This window comes from Osmia bicornis, chromosome 14 (assembly GCF_907164935.1).
Source record: "Osmia bicornis bicornis chromosome 14, iOsmBic2.1, whole genome shotgun sequence".
NCBI classification, from domain to species: domain Eukaryota; kingdom Metazoa; phylum Arthropoda; class Insecta; order Hymenoptera; family Megachilidae; genus Osmia; species Osmia bicornis.
Genome location: NC_060229.1, coordinates 5,633,794 through 5,657,707, shown reverse-complemented (window position 1 = coordinate 5,657,707; position 23,914 = coordinate 5,633,794). Strand labels below are relative to the sequence as shown.

Genomic DNA, 23,914 nt, shown 5'->3' with positions numbered 1-23,914 from the left:
AGAGATTGGGGGAGCAGAAGGAGTCGTCGAGACTTGATGGGAGAATTTTAGAATTTTAGAATTTTAGAATTTTAGAATCTTAGAAGCTTAGAATCTTAGAATCTTAGAATCTTAAAATCTTAGAATCTTAGAATCTTAGAATCTTAGAATCTTAGAATCTTAGAATCGCAGGATCTTAGAATCTTAGAATTCAAGAATTTTAGAATCTTACAATTAGAATTTTAGAATCTTACAATTAGAATTTTAGAATCTTAGAATCTCAGAATTTTTGAATCTCAGAATCTTAGAATCTCAGAATCTCAGAATCTCAGAATCTCAGAATCTTAGAATCCTAGAATCTTAGAATCTTAGAATCTTAGAATCTTAGAATCTTAGAATCTTAAAAACTTAGAATCTTAGAATGTTAGAATCCAAGAATTTTAGAATTTTAGAATTTTAGAATTTTAGAATTTTAGAATCTTAGAATCTTAGAATCTTAGAATCTTAGAATCTTAGAATCTTAGAATCTTAGAATCTTAGAATCTTAGAATCTTAGAATCTTAGAATCTTAGAATCTTAGAATCTTAGAATCTTAGAATCTTAGAATCTTAGAATCACAGAGTCTTAGAATCTTTGAATTCTAAAACTTTAAAGTGGCCACTTTCCATTTTAAGAGGGAATATTATTCATAGATAAAAAATAGATTAAACTAATATACCTATTCGCATATGGCACCGTCGAGTATTCCCTGATCAACGTTTCAGTCAGATGCTTCAGGTTCGGTCCGACCCAAATTACTTTTACATATAAATTTAACTCGTCGATATGTTCTCTCACATAGTCAGTTACATTTGGATAACTGGTCAATAGCAGAGCACAAGGTTGACCCTGACATCGTTCCGGAACATACATTCCTTGCTGACAGTACGTTTCCTTGCAGTAATAAGTTCTGTTGACTGGATTCACGGTGAAATTCTTGATTTTATTTAACGTGATTTCATCGACATCGAATCGAGCCACTGTCTCTCGTCTGGCGAAGGTTATCCAACTGTCACCGAGCCTGGATAACGATTCGGGAACGAACCAACCGAAATGACCTGGCGGTGCAATGGAACCGCATTCCTTCACGTCGTTCGAGTTTAACAATGGCATCGTGTCCAACTGTGGCGGGACCCATACCTCCATGTTCACCATTGACATTGGGAGTCTAGTGCACCAAATTAGCAATTTATTTTCGTGCCTTCCTTTTTTATATTCTAACGAAAACGGTGTTGTTTGTAAAACCGCGTAAAAGTTAAATATAATTTTTGAATTTTGAAATTTAAAAATCATCTGTCAGTAGAAATATCATCAATTACAGAATATTTCAAATTTCCAGCCTTTAATCTTAAAAGATCTCGAGATACATTATATATCAATTTGTATGCAAATCCATCGAACTGTGATTCGCAACATCCACGTATAAAAAGAAACGTTGCTTCATACTTTTTCGAGCTGAATCTTATTTCATCGCGTAGCAATATCGTGTAATTAATATTAGATAGAATTTTAAAATTTTACATTCTCTGTCCAGTGAAAGAGACGCCATCGGTCAACCTCCTGAAAGTGTCGCTCGCATTGAATTCATCTTCGACTTCAAAGACGGACACTCCTGTGTAACCGAGCACTTCCGTCAAGAAGATTTTCATTATTATCGTGGATAGCCTCTGCGTCACTCTATCGGAAACCTCGAAATTAATGCTCAATGATTGTCCGTCCATCTGGACCACCCTCTTCGGATTGACCTCTGTTGAAATGAATCGTGCAAGTTTCAATTGATCTTTCCAAGATTGATTGACCTTTCTCGGTAAGGATGTAGGCAGAAGGTTTGTCTTTAATTAAGTGATGATTGATTTACCTTCGAGCTTCGTTAGGCAACGGTTCGACATTACGATATTTGCGATGATCAACAGGACCAACACACCAAATATAGACCCAGCTCTCAGCATCTTGATTTTCTTCTCCTGAAAGATAAACAAAAATTTGTTACTATCGAAGAAGAATCCCTTATTGAATTATTTTTAATACAAATATATATTCTCCTGCTAGCTGGCAAAGTTTTATTTCTTTTTATTCAAACAGAGTCAAGTGCACCTGTATCCTACAAACATTCACTCATTTTTCTGTAGAACGAAACCTGAGATAAGTCTGAGCCTTATCTGTTGTACCACTAATATGACACCTTCAGAAGCACAAGTTGACGTTCTTATCGTCAAATGGTACATGATATAAACTCTATCACCTAATTAGTAATAATATCTGAATTTCTTTTTTAATTATTATTTACAGAGATATCAATATCGATTGGAAGTCGTAGGTACCTAACGACCGTGCGTCGCCGACTCTCCGGAGGGATCCCTGGTACCAGCAGGTAAGCATGATGCAAAGAGTAAATTGACAAACAGAAAAGTTTCTAATTAGGGAATTGGATTTTGGTTTCAATGAAACTTTGTCGAATATAAAAATAGAACGGATGGTGAAATAAGAGTCATAAGGAGAAACTTTGTCGAAAGGAGATTTCCTCAGCCAGTTTAGACAGGTGGGGTGCGCGTCGACGGAGGAAGGTGACGACGACGACGTCGGGAAATATTTGCGCGCTAGCTAACGCGATTGTTTACAACGACGAACAGAAACAGCGCGACGACGAAGGTGACAAGAAGCAATGATCGCCGCGAGTTATTCTTAGCAAACGGCAGGCGCTTTGACTTTTCAACCCAAGTGTCTCGTGGGCGAATGAACTGCGCCGTTTCTGCTGATCACCTCGTGATCCGATTCCCTTGCTCACTTTTATTTTCGATCGAAGCTGGCCAGCTGCGGAATCGTATACTGGTTTCTTGCGAACGCGACTACGCTGACTAACGCGTCTTTCACAGAATCTGTGCATACTTATCGTCGCCAGTAACAAATTTATGTTTCACAATTACATTAAAGCGACACTTGCAAGGAAGGTTTTCTAGGTGTCCGCCTCCGATTGTTTTGATTTTTGGGAAAGATATTTTCGCCCGTTTTCATATTTAGGGGGTGAAACAACCACCTAAAGTTTCGGGTACAATAGGCTATCTCGAAAGCTAGATAGAAGAAAACTTTTGAAGGAAAAGTTTCATGGTTTTTTATGAACATATAACAGCTGGCCATAAATTTGGTAAAATATGATTTCTTTATAACAAAAAATTGGTTTATAACATTATTTTAAAAGCAATCACCACTTACATAATAACAAAAAAGAACATAAATCTTTTTCTGAATCCATTAATATATTATATACTACGTTTGCCTCTTAAATTTTGCATATTTTAATATTATATATGCATCGTGCACATACGCCGGGTCGCGGTCATACCAGATACAATAACGTACGGTTAATATCTTTCTTGTAACGATTTTTTCTTGCAAACAACATATTTGACCAGCTACATTTTATTTATTTCTTTCTCTTGTTTTTATCACACTACAATCTATATGTATATCAAATGACCAACGATGTTCTGTCGGCCGAGCATGAGTCATATCATGTAACTCAAAATCGATATTAACGCCATGAAAAAGTGATATTTATTACACACTTAACAAACAGTAGACAATTAATCATATGTATGTAACGTGTGTAAACGTTTTGTGTATGAAATAAAAATTAAGTTAATAACACTTATCATTTCTCTTTTATTTCATTTTATTTCTTAATTTATTTTTTCACTTTTTTCCCATTGTTTTATCACATCATTATAACGTGATAACATATGGTGTGTAATTAATGATATGCATTGATAACTTTTTTTTTATTATGATTAAGATACACAATATTGCACCTGACGCATATGTGCGTCCTTAGCAGTCAAAGGGTTAATTAACCCCTTGCCCTACAACATGGCGTTGCAGTCATGTGTCAAAATTGCTTGATACTTTCAGTGTGTTTGAATTTTGAGTTTTATTCTAATTATAATTTGCTTGGTCAGTCAAGGATGCATATTTCATTTTTCTTTATTTATTTTAAAATCAAAGCAACGAATAGTTAACTCTGACTGACGTAACTACCGAAAAAATCATTGGCGAAAGGGTTAATCTGCCCATCACTGCCTGAAGCGTAAAATGAGTGATTCAAAGAGCAAATTTCAATTTACAAACATCATCGTATAATAAAATCATTCTGAAATAGGTCAACGGGCTATCAAGATGAAAGTAAGTCGCCTGGCCGTGGAAACTAGCTAGTCATCGTCTGTTTTAGGCATTTGGCGTGGTATCATACAGTAAATTCGTCAGCGATGATGACGATAGTTCTTCTAGTTTGTGCGTCATTCAGCTGCGCTATCGTTCGGATAATCGAATCATTTACGTGTTGCGAATAATTGGTAGCGTCAGCAGGCGAGTTCACGGTTACTGACAGAGCAGTTCTATCGAGTTTTACATTCTCCCGAAAATCACCAGTTAATTATAGAGTTTAATCTTCGTGTCGTTTCATTGGTCGCAAAATTTCAGACCACAGAGAACTGATTGTTCGCGAACGTTCTTTTCTCTGGTCGTAATGTCATTTAATTCCGATGCTGGAAATGAAGTTCCTAGCATAGTTCTCACATCTTGGAACGAATAAATCTAGCTTACGGATAATGCTTCGCAAAATTTTAGAATCTCGGACTCTTAGAATTCTAGAATTTGAAAATGGTGAAATTTAATAAGCTATCTGAAAATTTGATAAGTGTGTGAAGAGCAGTTGCGAATCATTCGCCTCGCTAATCACGCCGATAAACCAAGTTTCACGACCTTATGCATCTCTGCTTGTCGTGTTTTACCTTTAATTGCGTATGTATTAAGGAATATTGATTTTCCTGTTCTAATAAATGTCCCCAACGGAGGTATCGTGGCGTGCAATGTTGCTCCATTTCGAGAAATTAAAACGTAAGAGCTTGAACTTAATTTATATAAATTGTAAATTTGAAAACTGTTTAATAATTAAGACGTAAGAGCTTGAACTTAATTTATATTAATTAAAACCAAATTCGGAAGTTGAAAAATTTGCAAATTTAAAAAGTGTTTCATTGTAAATTTGAAAAGTTTTCATAACTAAGACGTAAGAGCTTGAATTTAATTTATATTAATTAAAGCAAAATTTGGAAGTTGAAAAATTTGTAAATTTGAAAAGTTTTCATAACTAAGACGTAAGAGCTTGAATTTAATTTATATTAATTAAAGCAAAATTTGGAAGTTGAAAAATTTGCAAATTTGAAAAGTGTTTCATATTCAAACATTCGATCCAAAAAGCCTTGATCAATTTTGGTGAATGAGCTGTCCAAATTTTAATTCACAATCTCAAGGAGATTAATCGGAAAAGGAAGAGTCATCGTCAACATTCTCTGGAAATCATTTAGATCGTGGAATTCGTCGATGTAACGCACGCCACTGAACCCGATCGTGTATGTACATATTCCGAATAAGCTCGATAACCAGGCTGAACAGTGTACTTGACAGCGATACCGCAATTTATCGGAACTAGCACAGATATTTTCATCGGCGTTGCGTCACGCGTAGACCATTATGGAGGAATGAACGAGGAGAAACTGATCGTTCCGAGGTGGGCGACAAATGACGCATGAGAAGACATTGATCGCGATTTACTTCCAGCAATGAAACCTACCTGACCTACGACCTGTGTCATCGTCGATGAATAAAACATTACGGGAGACCAGTTGTCGATTAAAATAATTCGATTAACCTTTATCGGAACCGCCAGGACCTGCATCTTATTTTCGTTTTACTTTGAGATTTTCTTCTTCGCTATAAAAACACAGAATTTAATTAGCTTATCTGTCATCGTTGATAAGGATTTATTAACCCTTTTGCTATCATTGGCGAGGATTAACCATTTTGCTTTCATGGGCGCTCCAGAAATTCGTTCCCCACCCTGTGCTCTAAGCAAGGGGTGGCCAATTTCATTATACATATGATCAATTATTTTTTAAAAAATATTTTCTCTCTCGACGGCTGACGCGGTAGGCGAATTGTTGAATACTAAAGGAGCCATGGCCATTTGTTTCTATAAGTTGCGTTTGTGCCTTAAAACCGTCTCGAAAAATCGTTTCGCAATCGACTTTTTGGCCATTCCTGCTCTAAACTTCTTTAGTTTCCTAAATGCAACTTCCGCCACCACAGCAAATATTCGACATTGCTGAATACTATTGAATTTTTCGACGTAATTCCATGAATGGTTTCTTAAGATATATTTATACACGTGAGAATGAAAAGAATAAAATGTCGTGTCGTTCAATGTGGATACCGAAGTCGCCTCTTGTCCCGTCTATTTCTAGAGCGAAAGCAGATCTCGGAGAAAGAAGCAACATTCCGATGCTCTTATGCGAAGACATTCTCCTACGCAGAGAATAAATTAGGTACATCCATTATTACAATTTTAGCACGCACCTGTGTGATGCGAAATGTTGATTGAATCGATGAATTAATGAACTGAACTCCTAGAAATGTTACGTATTAATAATAGAAATGACATTACTAATCTCGGTTCTATATATTACAATATTTTTCCTCTATGCATTTTTGATAAATGATCAAATTTATTATACTTGGATCTCGAAAGTTAGAAAACAGGAAAGAAAGAAGGAAAGTGAAATTATTTTTCAACGCTCGGGAATTCTTTCTGTGTTGAAAACAACTTTGATAGAATCACAACATTCTGACTTGATTTTACGCGCGAGATGTTCCGAGAAAGCGGCATACACGCTGCCCTTACGCGATTACCGCGAAGAAACTCCGTCTGGAAGGAAAAAATTATTGGTACGTAGTAAATTATGGGCAAAGTTTACAAAGATATCGTGGAACTGTAAGTGAAAATCACATGTGTAACCGTGGAAGGTTCATCAGTGCCATTGGCCTTTTATTCCACGATGGCGCCAACCATCGCGTTCAGTATTCGTTTGGCCTTGCTTGCCTCGTTGATAGCGTGGAAAAACACACTCGTGCAAAAACACGCTCGATTGCATACGAATGAATTTACGCACGATGAACACGCGTGTTGAATTTGGCACCGTTTCGAATCGGAGATCATCCGTTTTGCTGTTAACACGTTATGGAGACGAACCGAGGGTGATTCCTGCACTGGAATCGAGGATAAATCAATTTTTTTATTTGTTATCAAATATTTGAAAAATTGGGGATGAAACCCTTTCATTTCATTGATTAAACAACCCTTCTGAATCCCCTTGAATTAACAACCCTCGTCTCTTTCAAGTAATACCAGAGAGGGTTGAAACATTTAATTAGAGGAAGATTTGGGAATTTAAATATTCTTTGATGTGGATCGATGATGGAGTATTTTTAGAATAAAGAAGTAATGAAAAATAAGAATTTTAACAAGAACATCATCTTCTATAAAATTACAATAATTAATCACAGTGTTCTGAACAATCTTCGTTATTGAATTCATAATTTGCCAAAAACCCTCGTCTCTTTGAAATAATACCAGAGAGGGTTGAAACATTTAATTAAGGACAGATTTTGGAATTTAAATATTCTTTGATGTAGATTGATGATGAAATATTTTTGCAATAAGAAAGTAATGAAAAATAAGAATTTTAACAAGAACATCCTCTTCTATAAAATTATAATAATTAATCACAGTGTTTTGAACAATCTTCATTATTGAATTCATAATTTGCCAAAAACCCTCGTCTCTTTGAAATAATACCAGAGAGGGTTGAAACATTTAATTAGGGGCAGATTTTGGAATTTAAATATTCTTTGATTAAGTATCTTTCGAATAAGGAAGTAGTAGAAAATGAGAATTCTCTTTTATGAAATTACAAAAATTAACCACAGTGTTTTGAACAATCTGCATTATTGAATTTCTGATGTGCTAAATTGTGTATCTTTTAACAAACAACGGTATCCATCAACTCAGCTTTCGATCGACGTCGCTGTTCAAATATAATGAAATCAAGATAAGGAAAGTGAGAAGAAGCAGAGGAAGGAAAGCAACTGCAAAACAGTCTTATCAATTGTTTTTCCCGACAACACGGAAATGCAATTCGTTACTGTTTATTGCGGCCGATAACCGGTGATATCGGTGATGAACAGAGACGAAATTTATTTCACCGATCGCTTGGAAACGATGACCCGTGTTAAATGGATAAGGCACTTGCGATCGAAAGCATTCGACCGCTTTGTTGCACGTTAATGACAGATGCCAATATCTACCTCGACACAATGACATGATAATGGTAATCTCTTCCATGTGAACGAGCAGATATCTGTTTAATCGAATCAGGGGTCAACCAGCCGTTCGGAGGCGGTTTGCATCATCAGGGGTTGCATGCGACACGAGCGACTAATAAATCGTCAATTGAATATTTTATAAAATAAAACGCCAATTTAATTTCCTATTGCCTGAAAAAATATTTTTATTTCCGCAGTATATGAATAGTAACATCTTTGGCAGCTACTGCAGGAAATATGGAACAATATAAAATTAGAAACTATTGAAAAACTCATTGCCAAAATCCCGAGAATACATCAACCCGTAACTAAAAGTAAGACAAAGTTGCATACTGTAATAAGAAAAAAACATTCGAAGGTAATCAATCTAAAAAAAATATAGCATGAAATTAAACTGAAAATTAACTTTATCTGTACGATATTACGAGCATGTCGACATACGATTTTGTTTACATTAAATCAATTGCGAAACGCCTGGTTACTTATCAATTGCCTTAATTTGGGTTAGTATATTTTAATCGAAACAAGCGAGATCCGCACAGTCCAATATTACTTAAAGAACATACATACTTATTTGATATCGAAGTATCGATGAACTGATTAACAGCAGTTTATAAGAAGCTATATTATCAATTCTTCGATTCAAAATACATTGCTGTTTAATCGTTTCAATTTATAATAAGAAAAATGATGTCGACTTGGAGGGCCCTGTATATTCGAAGTGATTGATACCTTATCGCTAAATGCAAAACCCTTTAATCCTTTCAATCACCACATTATAATACCGTTCTGAATAATCATTATTTAAAATCTGCATTCTACGATAATACAACGGTCATATTACAAGGCTTTTTGGTACGTTAGGTATCTCAGTGGAGATGACCATATATAGTCAGACGCATCAAGTGGAATTAACCCTTTGTCTACTATGAACGCACATATGCGTCAGATGAAAGCTGTTTATGCTATGAACGTACATATGCGTTGTATATCTTAATCATACTCAAATAAAAATGATCGATGCACGTTACTAATTACACACCATATATTATCAGATTATAATGATGTGATAAGACAATGGAAAAAAAAATGAAAAAATACACTGAGAAATGAAGTAAAATAAAAAAAGAAATATGATAAGTGTTATTGACTTAATTCTTATTTGGTACACACAGAACGTTCAAAACTAAAGTACTCGGCAATCAAAGGGTTAATTAATTTGGCAACCAAATCCACCGCAATATTTTAACAACAATTTACTAAAAATCCTCCGCATTTTAAAGATCAAAGGAGGATTATTATCGATCCCGATCAATCTTCCTATCTACTTACGATTCACATCAACAAAGTCAACGAACCGTTTTTCGTCTGGACCAAGCAACGATACTCTCTCTGTCCAGGGACGCCAGCAACACCCATTCTCCCGTTCCAGCTCAGCTGACGTAATTACACGAAAAATCCCGTGTCGTATAACGAAACAACATTATCGTCTGCCGGTGTATAGAGTACACTCCGACGATAAAACTACGCACGAAACGGCACGGAACGGTTGTCGTTCGTGCCGCTTTGACGTCACGATGACACTTGTTTGCCTGCACGGCAACCGTGTGTGTACATACACGAATCGATAACGATAAACAGCGAACGGTGTGTCTGCTGAAAATAGATCCGACGATTTGTCAATGAAGCAAAGTGGACACACGTTTCGACCACTGGTACTTTCGCGAATGTTGTTCCTTTTTCGTTGTTCAACATTATTCCACAACACCGTGAGACAATTCCGCGTGAATCGATTCGGTCGCGGACGCACGCGCGAGTTTTCGAACCGGGACCAACCACGGGACACTGTCAATAATCTTGGATTTCTTGCGATCGCATTCTACCAGCTCTCCTCCGCCTCGCGAAAAGCACCGCGGCCAAGGTTAACGCTGATAAATCGATGCGAACCAACCGGAGAAAGTACCGATGAAGAACGTTGTTTTTCGTTCGTCGAACGAGAAACAGAGATACTATACAGTCTGGAGGAGCGTTCGAGGGGCTCATTGACCGGTTAACCTTGCACGACACTTTGAAACCGGGAAAGCTAGACAGGTCGTTTGGAAATTTTTATTGATCTTGAAAATCAAGCTCTATCTATGTGTGGATGTGCAAATAAGGTCTCAACATTTTAACCTTTAGAGAGCCGAGATTTTTCCTTAAAAATGAGGAATTTTATTTGTACAAAAATATTTCGACCCCGTTTGAAATAGAATATCTTATTTAAAATTGGACCAAATGACTTGAGGTCTTTTGAGAAGCAATACAAATTAATTTACTATGATATGTGCTTTTGTTGTTTTAAATAATTACAACTTATCGAAATCGCGATAAAAAGGGTAAAAGGCAATTTTTCAACTTTTTTATCCGCGCCTGTTATGAAAATTTAAAATATGACATTTGTAAATTTAAGTATGTTACGTGCATGCTGAAAATTTCATCGAGACCGATCAATGCACTTAGAAGTTACAAGTAATTAAAATTTTCGAAAATCTTTCATTTGATGAAAGTTTTAGAATACACAATTTATTTGAATCTATAATACGAAAGACATGTTAAATTTTACGGGGTACATTTAACATGTTTACAACATGTTTTTGTTAAATAATGATGGTCCAAGTATTTTTTGTTTACGAAAAAAGGTAGTAGCAAAACACTTAGAAAGAACTGTGTCATAAATTAAGTTCATTATGACATCTGATTTCATCTGTGGAACACTGTTCAGTGATTAACGTTCCGAAGTTAAAATAATTAAGAAAGAAAAAGGAGGGATGATCTCTCAAGGCGCGTCTGACCATACAGGGCAATTTCTACTTAATTTGACTGTCGTGTGGAGATCACCAGTAGCCAGCACTACCAATTTAATATAATTAAATAACTAGAAGAAAAATTTACTTATAAGGCAGTATAGTATTAATAATGTAAAGTAGTGCAGCAATGTCAACATAATATAATTAAATAACTACAAAAAAAATTTACTTATAAGACAGTGTAGTATTAATAATGTAAAGTAGTGCAGCAATGTCAATATGTAAATACACTTTACTCCTCGTGTGTATTATAAAAAAAATGATTTATTATTCGAAATGAAAAATGTATCTGTTTTACTGTTTGTATTTTATTACGTGTATATCTACGTACAAGGTAAAATAATAAATCTTTGCGTTGCACGAATGGACGTAATCGTTTCTGAACTGTTTTTACGACAGCCTATCGATAAACAAGTTTCTGTTCCCGCAATCGAAATCGTACGATATTTAAATACAACTTAACACTTTGCGGACGAACGGTGTTTACGATAAGCGTGCTTTTACTAACCACGTCCATCGGCTCGAGTCTAGACGCCGGTTTACCACTTTTGACAAAAAATATATTGAACGACTAGGAGCAGAAGAATCCACTGTGTCATGTATAAATCTCGGGTCAAACGTCGTTTAATGGTTCAGCCTAGACTCGCAATCAGATGAAAGCATGAAATACTGAATAGTCTCTTGAAGAAATAAAATTGAAATGTCATCGTGATAATTGACACTTTTAACCCTTCGTTGCATGATAAATCAATGTGCGAAATGAAGTTGCAAGTTTGTCGACAATATAAGAATCATTATGTAAACAGTTATTTCTATTTCAAGGCAAATTAATTCAACATTCCTGTTCGAGCTATTCGTTACACACTTCCCTGAATTTTGGGTTCAATTACCCAAACTTTTTTTTTTTAACCAGATATACTTCACAGAGACTCGATAAGAGTGTTAAAATCCGTCGTCCACGATGGTATCGTACAATTTTAGCACGCTTACTTGTCGTTAACTATCCAAATAACTCCTTTCTATAGATTATCTCCAAAATGAAACGTGATTGTACAAGTGTCAAATAGAAAGATAACGAATATGTCAGTGGACTTTCGAAATTTATCCAATAGAATCCATAAGTGTATTTACAGGATCAGCTTACCTTGAGTATTAAAAAATTTCGGATAAAATAGAAAAACGCAAAGTTGCTAAAATCTTCGGGTGTCAGGAGTGAAATAATGTATTCAAGGAATGCCTCGTCAAACCGATATTTACAAATTCAGCTACCGAAAGGGGCGGTGCTAGTGATGTCACGATACGTTACGAAAATATTAATGAAAAGTAATAATAACCTTCTTGTTTGTCTGAAACGTTTTCAGCGATAAACGCCGACCCGTGCACGCGCGTTCTATATCGCCAGATAACTGTTTGCAGGGGAACACTGTCGCAAATGTATATATTAGAAGGTTAACGTTTTTTTTGTTCCAACTTATTGATCAGAGCCACCCACGCAGTCTGATAAGCTCTACTAAAAACCAGATAGAATCGTTTCGCCCTTTTACCGACCTTTATCTCGTTACTCGGTAAGTCACGCGTACATCCTCGCTATGGTAACGTGTTATTGTGACATTCCGATTAACCCTTTCCCAGAATATTTTCTTTTACTCACGGCTAGTTATTTGTAAGCATGTTTTATACAAATGAAAAAACGTTCGAATGTAATAAATAACTTTTCAACGAATCGAAGAATATCCTTTTGACGTTGAATTACGTCTATGGACTTCTGTTTGTGAAAAAATTATTTTGCTGTTCAGCTGAATAGGAAATTATGTATTATAGAGGTATTCAAAGCTGTACTGGTTTAAAAAATTGGTGATGACGGTATTTGGAGAGTGGATGGAGAGTGGATGGAGAGTGGATGGACAGCGGATGGGCAGCGGATGGAAAGTGTTCTACAGTATACCGATAAATAAAACTCTTTAACACAGGTTCGTCTAACTGTGCTACGAATAAAAAAGGAAATACGAGAAACTGAAACAATAACGAATTCCGATCGCGTTATTGCATTCCACGCAGTACGAGGTTTCAAAGAATCACATAGTGCGCAGTGTGGAAACAGAAATTTTTCTTGTTAAAAACACACACGCTGAAAGTTCCACGAAACTTCATAAAAATCTTCCAACAGCATGGACAAACAGTTGTCCGGTCGTAATCCGTCCGAGGAAAACAGTGGATATCTCCTCGGACAGGAAGAACGACGCAAGAGAAAATTGTCTTTCAAATCTCTGGTAATTAAAAGACGTATTTATACACTGCAATCACGACCCTCGGGAACAGAGAATGCTGCACTCACAAAGGTGCCCATCCACCATGGCAATGAAATCAAGGCTCTTCGAATAACTGCACCTTATTCAACGGAATTGCAGCGGCGAGCCGTCTGTCCTGTAAACAAGTTTCATATTCATGCTAATGTCACGTGGTATTCTGCGTGGCGACTATATATACCTTGTGTACTCTGCTCGATTTCCTACACGGTTGCCAGGAAAACAGGGAAAATACAATCTCGTTCGCAACTGCTTTACGAGGCATAGTTGCATTGAAATGTCGTGGGTGTTACCGGTGAACCACATTCGTCAGTGATGTTAATGGGAATTACCCGATGGCTATGTGAACATTTTATTGAATATTCAAAAGAAAAAACTGAGATCATCTGATGTTATTGGCAATATGTATTGGCGTAATTTGGATCTTCCTTTTGGGGGTAGGCCCGCCCTCCTAGTTACGTCAATGGTAATGTAATACATTAAAAAAAATGGAAATTAGTGAACTGCGTCTTCATTTTATTAGATAATCAAACGAGGAAAATTGAACAGAAATTCTACTTATCACTAATGTTATGTCAGTAGCATGACATAATAAATTAAAGACACTATCACGAGTGTCACTGATCGTTGCAATAAAATTTTATCAAATGGAAAATGAAGTTTCAAATATTTTCACTTCGACGTCATAGCTCTGGATCTCTAAAATCATTCCCATAGTTGATGCGTCATCGTTACATGATGATTGCTACGTAGTACGAAGATATTTCCGATCGTTTACGAAAAACAGCCTTGAATTCGGCCAACTCACCGTGATGCTAATTCAAAGCGCGTAAATATAATTAGAACCATTGCTTGCGAGATACGCGCTACACTTTACACGATTTACACACCTCTATATAACAGATCTGATTATTTTTCTCGAAGAATATAAAGAGCAGTTACGATACGATTTACGGGTGCGCGAGTTACATTATCGCTTGTGTAATTCATGTGCAAGTGCTTCGCAAATATATAGACTTAAGGTGGAAAGAAATGTCCTTTGATATTTACTTTTGGTCTTGGGAGACCAAGACCAGACCTCTGGGGAACTTAATACTAGAACAACCAAACCAGTCAAAATAATTGGTTTCAAGTTTCTTATTGTAATTTATAAATTTCATCGAGGTATTTTATTGAATTGTATGTTGGCTTTGTCGAAATAGAGAACGGATGTAAAAACAGGCATTTTTGGGCAAAGTATGATATATCCGACTTATTTTATTACATAAACTTTTCTCAGGTATTGTGCGCAATACCTAGGCATTATATAGAATGACAAATGCTGTTTAGGCAAAGTATTAAAAGAGAGTTTGCGAGATGTTAGCGTCAGCATGTTAGCGGTAGCATGGATTTATGATGGGGACTTGGATTGCGCGAGATCTTGAAAGAGGGTGAATGAGACTAAATAGCCCTGGTGACCCAGGATGGCTGATGACCACGTTGGGTCCCCCAACTATCAGATATCGAAGGATTGCTTGCTTGAATGAAGAGTGTTTAGAGAAGACAAGCGACCCGACTTCCATTTTGATAAAGAACGAGAACTTTGTTCCCAAGGGATCTGGCCATGGAAGAGGAAAGGACTGTGATGAACCCCATACTAAAGAGAGCATCTTCTAACATATATGAAAAAGAAAGAAACACAAAATAAGGGATAGGACTTTTTTATTAAGGAAAACAAGAGAAAATAAAATATAAACCTATTTGTTGCAACAAGGAAGGAAAAAATTGAATTTAGAAGAGCACTTAATTATGTTTTTCATTAAAAAGTAGAACTTAAAAAGAGAATCATGAAAAGAAAATACTAAGTGACATTAGAAACGCCATTAGCGAAAGTATTTTGGCACTGCATAGAATGCATACAACCCCTGCTTTTCATATTAAATTATGTTTTATTCTATTCAACTCTACATTATTTTGTGCATCAAACGTGGGTAGTTCTAGTGTTAAAAAAAGCCTAGGGAGAATCTGGGAAGAGCTTAACCTAGAACCCTCTGTCCCACACTTAAAGTGCCTAAGGAGAGCCTAGGAGGAGCCTAAGAATAAATCTGAAAGAATCTATGAATAACCTAATCTAGAACCTCCTGTCCACCTAGAAGAAGCCTCTATTGCCCGAAAGTGTACATACTCAACCCAATCTCGTTAAAAGACTTCTCGACCCAACTCCTGAGCACCCTTCCCTTCAGGTTCTCGGAGCGCGTGAACATGGATGCCAGACTATCTGACCGATCGCGAGGTGTCAAGGCCAGGCATAGACTATAGTTCTCAGTGCGCAGGTGGGTGGGTGTAAGTCATCGACCCGCTTCGTGCACACGTCTGCAATAAGCCAGACCCGTCTACTCGCCTGTTTGCTTCGATGCGCGTATCAGAGCTCGGATAGGAAGACAGGTCGAGGAGACGTCACAGAGGTAAACGTCCGTAGCAACTGGTTAAGGTGATCGCTCGATTATGGCGAACACCACCGTCGAAAACGATGCGAGTGACGCAATGGCGTCGCGAAGAAATATTTGGCATGCGTCGCGGAGAGCTCGCCTCTGCTTTGCTCGTGTAGCAACGATGCGGAATAAGGTAACGGGATAAATAGATGAATAAGATACGCAGTACAACGGCTCGACTATGGTAGTACACGTGGAGGTAAACATTATTTGCGTCGAAATGTTGGAGTACGAAGGCCGCGGACGGTTTCTGCTATTCGCACGAGCGAACGGAAGATTTATGCCCGCAAGCAGTAAACTCGCCGGACTCGATAAGCCGTCTGTCTCTCAGTTCCGAGCAAAAGACCGATAACAATGTGTTTGTCAGGAAAATGACTGTTTTTCTTCTTTTGTTTTATCACCGGCACCGATCGTCTGCTGCGGTATGCAGTCGTTTCATTGTACAGTATCGAGCAAAGCAATATGCTAACAAATGTTTTTCATTTGAATAAAAGAAGGGAATTCGACTGGCAACAATAACATCAAACCCAATACTTTTCATTGTTATTTATAGAAACGTGTTTTCTATCTCGAGAATAAAAGGAACTTGAACCTGTTACCTTTCGCTTTTTTAAATGGCCGCGGAACGTCGGTATTCGATGAATGTAAAATAACCGATCTACGATTTACAAAATATCTTCTTTCCTCGGATACGTTTATAAACAAAATTAAGGAGGTAAAGATGACGAATGATTTTCAGTGTAAGCGTGTTTAAAGGCAAAATGTCGATAATAAAGCGCGCAAAAAAGAAACGTCAAATGGAACGATAATTGCGATGGTCGGTACCAATTTAACGATCATCGTTTTGCGCCCGGTCACGTCACGTTAATGAACAATTCTGACGAACGCTCGTGCCAACTATAGTAACGACGCGTGGCTATAAAAAGTACGCTTCTTCGGCGTCGTAATCAGCCAGCTAAAACGCGTGCGACGTCCCTGACACGCGAGTCTCTCAATCTACGACGAAAGTGACTCTTCTACTAGTCTTGCGCGTGTAGATGTCCTATACGTATTCACGAATCGGATCTACGACCTGCAAGCCAGTTCGAGTTGCACCATCGAGGTACAGCTTGCACTTTCGACGCTTGAAAACAACGTGTTTAGCAGCTGATTTGAACTTCTGTGTCATTCGGTCATCGTGTCGTTCTTTACTTATGATTAGGGGTTGAAGGAATCTATCAACTATACTTTGAACTTTGAGATTAATACTAGAATTACCAACGTTTGATGTAGACTTATTTTTCAGTTGAAAATAATGTAGAAAATTAAATGGATAAATGATAAAACATAATTTATTGTGTACGATCATTCTTTATCCCGACAATAGCCAATATGGATTTTAACAAAAATACCTTCATAAAATTTATAATTCAAAATGAAAAATTCAAAACTCAATTTTGACTAATTTCGAAAAATACTCTAGTATTAATAGATTGATTATTATAGGATCATAACTGATTTTCATTTTATGGTAATACCTTAATAAAATTTATAATTTAAAATAAAAAACTCAAAACTCGATTTTGACTGGTTTGATAATTCTAATATTAATAATTTAACTAAATACTAAAAGTTCATTAATAATTGACGTTGCATAATTAATTTCTTGCAATTCATTTTATGGTAATTATTAGTTGACATCATTAATACTCAATAACAGACCGGTATACTTTCATGATATAAAAGTGGATCAAAATCGAAAGGGACCAAGGCCTTTTTCTTACCGAGTCGATCGAACACTGTCTGATCACATCACGCCCCTTTCTACTTTTATCCTCCAGTCTGATCCCATTTCCATCGAAAGCAATTCATTCTACGTAACATCTCCAATCTTACTCATTCTACTGTTATTGCATCAGGCTGGCTATGTAATCAGTAGATAGAGAATCTTTATGTAAATATATACAGAGTGGACCATTTAAATGTACCCCTTGAAATAGTATAATTTCGTCCTGTCATAGGACTGATTAATTACAGATATAAAATAAATTAAGCTCTTTTATTAGACACTTTTTCCAAAACAATACGTTAGCTTACATGTTTTCAAAATTGTCACGCATGAGAACGAGGGAAATACGTAATGTGTTCCCGCTTGCCAATTCCCGAGTATATATACCGGGAATGACAGAAGGGAAGGGAGCATGACTATTCGGGTGAACTTTACCCTGGATAAGTAAAGACAGATGACTAGTGTCATCGCAAATAGTATGATTTGCGTTTGGCCAGTGACAATGTTAGGGAACGGAGTCCACAGTCCTAAGGACTTTTTCTATGAAATCATAAATAGTCCATCCTGCATATTTTTTTCTTTAACCCTTTGTTTTATAATATCGAATCACACTCGTGACGCAATTTACAGTTTAAATGCATCACAATTGACTGGTATTTTTATTATGATTGAATTTTCAGTTTAATTATGATTAAAATTTGTCCAATCAAGGATTGTTGAATGCCACCTATGCTTGATATTTCAATTTTCCTTATTTGTTTTAAAATTCAAGAAATGAATAGTTAACCCTAACTGACGTAAACTACAAACAAAATTATAGAAGGGATTAAGTTAACTTGAAAGTATTTCATTTCGCATGTTTCATACATGACACGTGATTTTGCAATGCTTTTCATAGATCATAAATGCATAAACATCCGCAGTCAATGTAATCAGACAAGAATATTGCGATTCGGGAAAATAGTTTTCCGGAAAACAGATCGTTTAATGAAAAATGACTTGCGTTTTCCAGCTTATTTGCCAATCTAGATAAATAACGCGTATCAATGATACTGTGCTTATCTGTAGCACGAGAACCAACGAACCATATAGCAACAACAAGATTCGAGTATAAATTTTCATTCTGAACATGGTTGCGAGAGTATTGCAAGAATGAACGAAATAATAGGGAGATTTTAGTAGGTCATGTAACCTGTATATTTCAATGAGTCGAAAAACATTTTTGGACCGATGAAAGCGTTGAATAAAATCTACTGGTTGCGCAACCGAACATGTTCACAAAGGAAACATTATTCAGGGAACCCTCGAGAAATATCTCCTGCTAAATTCACTGACTTCTGATGGTTTACATAATGATTGAAAAATCTAGCAGATGTCAAACTCACCCCTTGTCAGGTTACGAGTTATCTACCCTCGGTTGTTAAATATCACATTATTCAATTTTGCTAAAATGACTACTATAGCAAATTGAAATGAGGGTATTCCAAATGAATGATAAAATATTAATGTTATAGCTTGGGTATACAACTTCCCTTATGTCAAACTCAATGCTTAAATATAAAATTATTAAGAACACAGACGTTTATTTTACATCGATAATGAATATCATGTTTTTTAAAAAGTCAATGTATTTAAATTTCGCGATTGGAATAAATTATTTCAAAATGTGAAACAATGTAACATGTTTCCAGTTTTATAAATATTTATACAAGGTTCACATAGTATTTTTCTATCCTGATTGTAGAATAATAATACGTAGAATATAGCTGAATATGTATGTAGTTTTTCATATTTCATTAGGTCACTGCGACACAAAAATAACAGTATTAAATTGTGAATTCTGCGACGAGAGGAGTGCGAATATTTTTTTCTAATTTACTTGAAATTGGTAAAAATGGCTCACGCGATATTTTTCTATCCTGATTGTAGAATATAATACTAGAACATAGCTGAATATATGTGTAGTTTTTCATATTCTATCAGATCACTGTGACCCGAAAACAAAGGAATTAAATTGAAGATCCTGCGGCAAGAGGGATGCGAATCTTTTTTTAACCCTTAGCTGGCACTGTGAGATATGAGACCCTAGCTAATTCAGCTTTTTTCCTTTTTGGCTAAAATTCGTCTCTTCATATCTCCAAATAAATACCTTTATTGAAACCACGACTTTTGTACTATTTTTTCCCTTGAAATGTTCGATCTCAAGAGTTTTCAGCTAAAATTTTAGCTGTTTATATAAAAATTTGCAAAATTTATGAATTTTTTTGTGAAAACTGTCATTTTTTCTATTTTTCTACATTTTTCAATTTCTTTCATAAGTAATATTTAATTTTACTAAAATTAACTATGAAATATGTTAAAACAACTTTCAAAGATTATCTAGGAATTTTTTCAAGTTAAAATAATGAATAGCTTATTCGCAGGAAATATTTTAATGGTCAGGGTCTTAAGCGTCCTAGTGTGCCAGCCATGTTATTCTAGTGAAATGTGCCAGCTAAGGATAATTTACTTGAACCTCTTTAGACGTAAGGTTCTTAATTCATGGCGCCTGTATGATGAATTATTAAATACCAAAGTAAAGAGGATTGGTTTAACGAGGTATACGTTACTCTGGCGCCTGCGAAACGAACGTTTACAGTGGCTCCGATTCATTTCCGGCTACCGTAGCTGTCTTCCTGGCGGGGAATTCTTCGTCAAAAAATAGCACCGTCAAATAACCGTCATCGTCATTATCCACTAGTGAGTCATTGAACGCGACGAAAAAGGACACGGCTGGTGAACTAGCTCCAAAAAGTCTACAGCTAAAAACTAGCTCTAGATTAGAAGAATATCAATGATCCTTAAGCTGGCGACGAGGTACACAGATACAATGACCGATGCAGCTGCTGTCTGATCGATTCCTGTAAATGTATCACTTTCCGACAAACCAGTTTATGTAAATAGACGTACAGGCAACGTAATTCTTTGGAAAATCCAACCGTGACGTAACGCACGTTGCAACAGATAAACCGACTACTGATTTCCTTCCTGCTGAAGCGGAATTTCAATGAGAACGGATGTCTTTCAACGAAATAAAGACAGGAATTGCAACAAAGTTGCTAGATTAGAGATAATAAATACTTAGTCTTTGACAGCTTGATTACTATGCTGAAATTGTTGAAAATTTCATTTTAAAAGCTTAGAAAAGAATTTAAAATGAAACTCGTTGGAATTCTAACAAGTGCAAATTCCATGTTCTCTAGAAGTATGACTAGAGCCGTATGAAAATTCCAAGTATAACCGTTGATCATACGGAAAATGATTCACCAGAGATCTAAGAACGCGCTGATACCGTAATCAGTAAAAATCGGTTGCAACCATTGCCACTATGTAGTACGTGAAATGAAGTAACTTTCCGCGAAACGGACTATTTACGCCAAATAGATTCGACGAATTAATTACACAATATTCAGTCTCGAGAAACGTCAATAATCTCGTCCAAGCTCGTCAGAGCACAACCAAACATCGTCAAAATCCTATTTGAGACACGTTCGTGATACAATTCTGTTATTCCCTGTATGTTTGTAAACATGACAAATATCTTACATAATTGTCCAGTTAAATGTCATTAAAACAACAAAACATTAGATTCTCCCTTATATGACCTAATTAGGAAACGAAAGATTCCAATAAACAGAGACAAAAACACTCTGTTAAGCTTCTTGGAAGGGAAAAGAAGTTAATAGCGTTTCAATGGAAATCCCAGAGGAAAAAACATGGCGCCTCTAATGTCGGATGTCAACGACAGAACTGCTAAGCAGACACCGCGAGTTAAGGCTGTCTCACGAACAAACAAGTCTCTTTTTTTTCTGCAAATCATTGACTGCACCGGTGCAGTTTACTTGTACCCGTTGCCGAGCACCGTGACAATGACTATCGCAGGCAAGGTCGACCGATTGGAGTCGAGAAACGGTGAAGAAAACGGTAGGAGGGGAGAGCCAGGCAAGGTCGTGAGGACTGATAGAACAGGAAGGAGTAGATTCTTGACTATCGAATTTTATTCTTGACACGAGTCCGCATTCTCAGCTAGAAAATATGGTTTATTTTTACGGTTGGGCACACCGTGTGAAAGTTTCACCCGTTGAATACCTCGGGGGCCATTATCAGACGAAAACGCTACTCATTTAGGGGACGGAGTGGTACCCATTCGAGTAACTAGGATTTTTCATAGGACGGACCAGGGACTTTAATTTTATTAACAGTGTCGAGTGCTTAATATTTTGCATTTTGCATTAAAATTTGAAAATTTTATAATTTTAGAGTAGTAAGAGAGTCCAGTAGAAATTTTTTTGTCAGCTTCTTTTCAAGAGAACTTCATTTGTTTGATGAAAAGGCACACGAACAATCTGCGAATCGTGCAGGTAGGTCAACACGAATATCTGATCCGCTGGTATTTCGCGGAGACGAGCCACGCGTCACGGTTATGGGACGAAAATATTTATTCGCACGGGAGATACAGACGACGAAGGCTAACTTTCAAAACAGCTTTGTCTCGATCGTGGAACAAATAACCCGAGCATTGTTCGAGTCAACGACAAGGAATCTTATCGATCATCTGCGAAATGAGCAGCGTTTTCGTCTGATAACACGATGTTTCGCAATCAATCGAGCTTCTGCCTTGCAATGTTTATGAAAACTGCACACACTCGGTAAAACGATGCAATTATTCTCAACGAGGATGTACGTCGAATAACACTGTCTATTGGAGCAATCTTTGAGACCATAAATTCTCGTTAACTCGTCGCACCGACGGTGATAGTTACATAAATATATAACTTCCCCGCTGTATACGACTAATGAAAGTTAAATTTTCTATTTAGAATTCAAACCCGTCTGTACTTACTTCATTTCATAGAAATTGTAGTTTAAACCGATATCCCGTTCGTCCTCCGGCTTATATCTTGTACGAGGAATCCCATGAAACAGTTAAGAACACTTGGTGCGGCATAGCGCACGTTTCTCTATGCATATATAGTCACGTACAACACCTACGGTTTTGTCCGCGTCGAGCAAAGAGAAGACATCGTAACAACGATGAGAGTCAATGGAACTTCAGATTTCTTTTCCCCAGTCTTCCATATTTGAGACATTTCATATTCACTGACACCGTGTTTCAGCCTTTTCTGCACGGTTTATCTAATCGCTCCAGCCTGGTCGGTTATTTTTCTAGGTCACCAGAAAACGTTACATAAAACTAGTCTTCTTCGTGTCGCGTATACCGATGAAAGGGGTTGAAGAAACGCGCGGACCCTTTAACGGACGCGCGTTCGAACGACGTCGCGCGACCTCTTTTCCTCCGCGGCAACTTTCATCGAATACGCGTTCGATTTCTTTCGCGTTGGTTAATTGATAAAAATGCGAAATTCGGTTAAACGACGGTACGAACAACAATCGACATACATCTTCACCGTACGACCGTTGGCGCAACACTGAACAACTGCGTATCGGTCGTAACTAACGGCGCCTCGGAGCGCGCGATGAGTCGCGCAGCCGCGTGATCGCCTACACGACAAATCGGCCGCCTGTTTGCCGCCAGAATTAGACAAAAGAATCGAGCTCGATCATTTAAAAAGCTGATTGGGTTAACAGGGGGTTCAATTTCTCGGGGTCGCGGATCTTTGTTGCGTACTTAACTGCATTTTCGCGATGTCTCTTCTTGTTAGGAGACGCGATGGCGAACCGGAAGCGCGTTGGCGAGTGATAAGGATTAAAAAGAAGCATCCCTTTATACGATTCCCGCGGAAACAAGGGGCTGCACTGCGGCTGTGTTTAAAACAGAATACCTCATTTACATTTATATAAAAAAGTTGAAAAATTACGTTTCAATATTTTTTTTCATGATTTCAATAAATTGTAATTTTTTAAAATGATAAAAACACATATCTTAGTATAGCATCTCAAAAAACCACAAGTCATTTGGTCCAATTTTAAGTGAGGTATTCTACTTTAAATAGTGTTTAAATACTTTTGTGGCCCACTGCATGAAGGGAGATTGTAGGGTCACGTGCAACTTGGACTTCCCTTATGTAAGGGCAAGCGAGGATAGGGAGCTTCGATGAATTGCCCTAGGATTATCACTAAATTACCATAAGTTCTCTCTACGTACACATACGCTTAGCCAAAAGAAACTTACATTGCACCTGTATATTCTATGAGAGATAAACTAAAATTTCCATTAGGTAATGTTGGATTCTTACTAATAATAATTCGTCAGGTAGTGGGCAAAAATGAATTGCGTTATGTATGAGAAAC

General features: G+C 36.9%; 1 protein-coding gene across 1 annotated transcript in view; it reads right to left on the bottom strand.

Annotated features, from left to right (window-relative positions):
* The window catches only part of LOC114876813 (receptor-type guanylate cyclase gcy-4-like), a 31,611-nt gene extending 8,508 nt beyond the window's left edge, over positions 1–23,103 (bottom strand). The window contains exons 1-4 of the mRNA XM_029188653.2: positions 22,506–23,103; positions 1,877–1,982; positions 1,540–1,765; positions 698–1,186 (exon numbers count right to left, since the gene is read on the bottom strand). Coding sequence (XP_029044486.2) covers positions 698–1,186; positions 1,540–1,765; positions 1,877–1,967 — 806 coding nt within the window. The 5' untranslated portion in view covers positions 1,968–1,982; positions 22,506–23,103. The remainder of the gene's footprint in view (positions 1–697; positions 1,187–1,539; positions 1,766–1,876; positions 1,983–22,505) is intronic.
* Between the last annotated feature and the right edge of the window lie 811 nt (positions 23,104–23,914).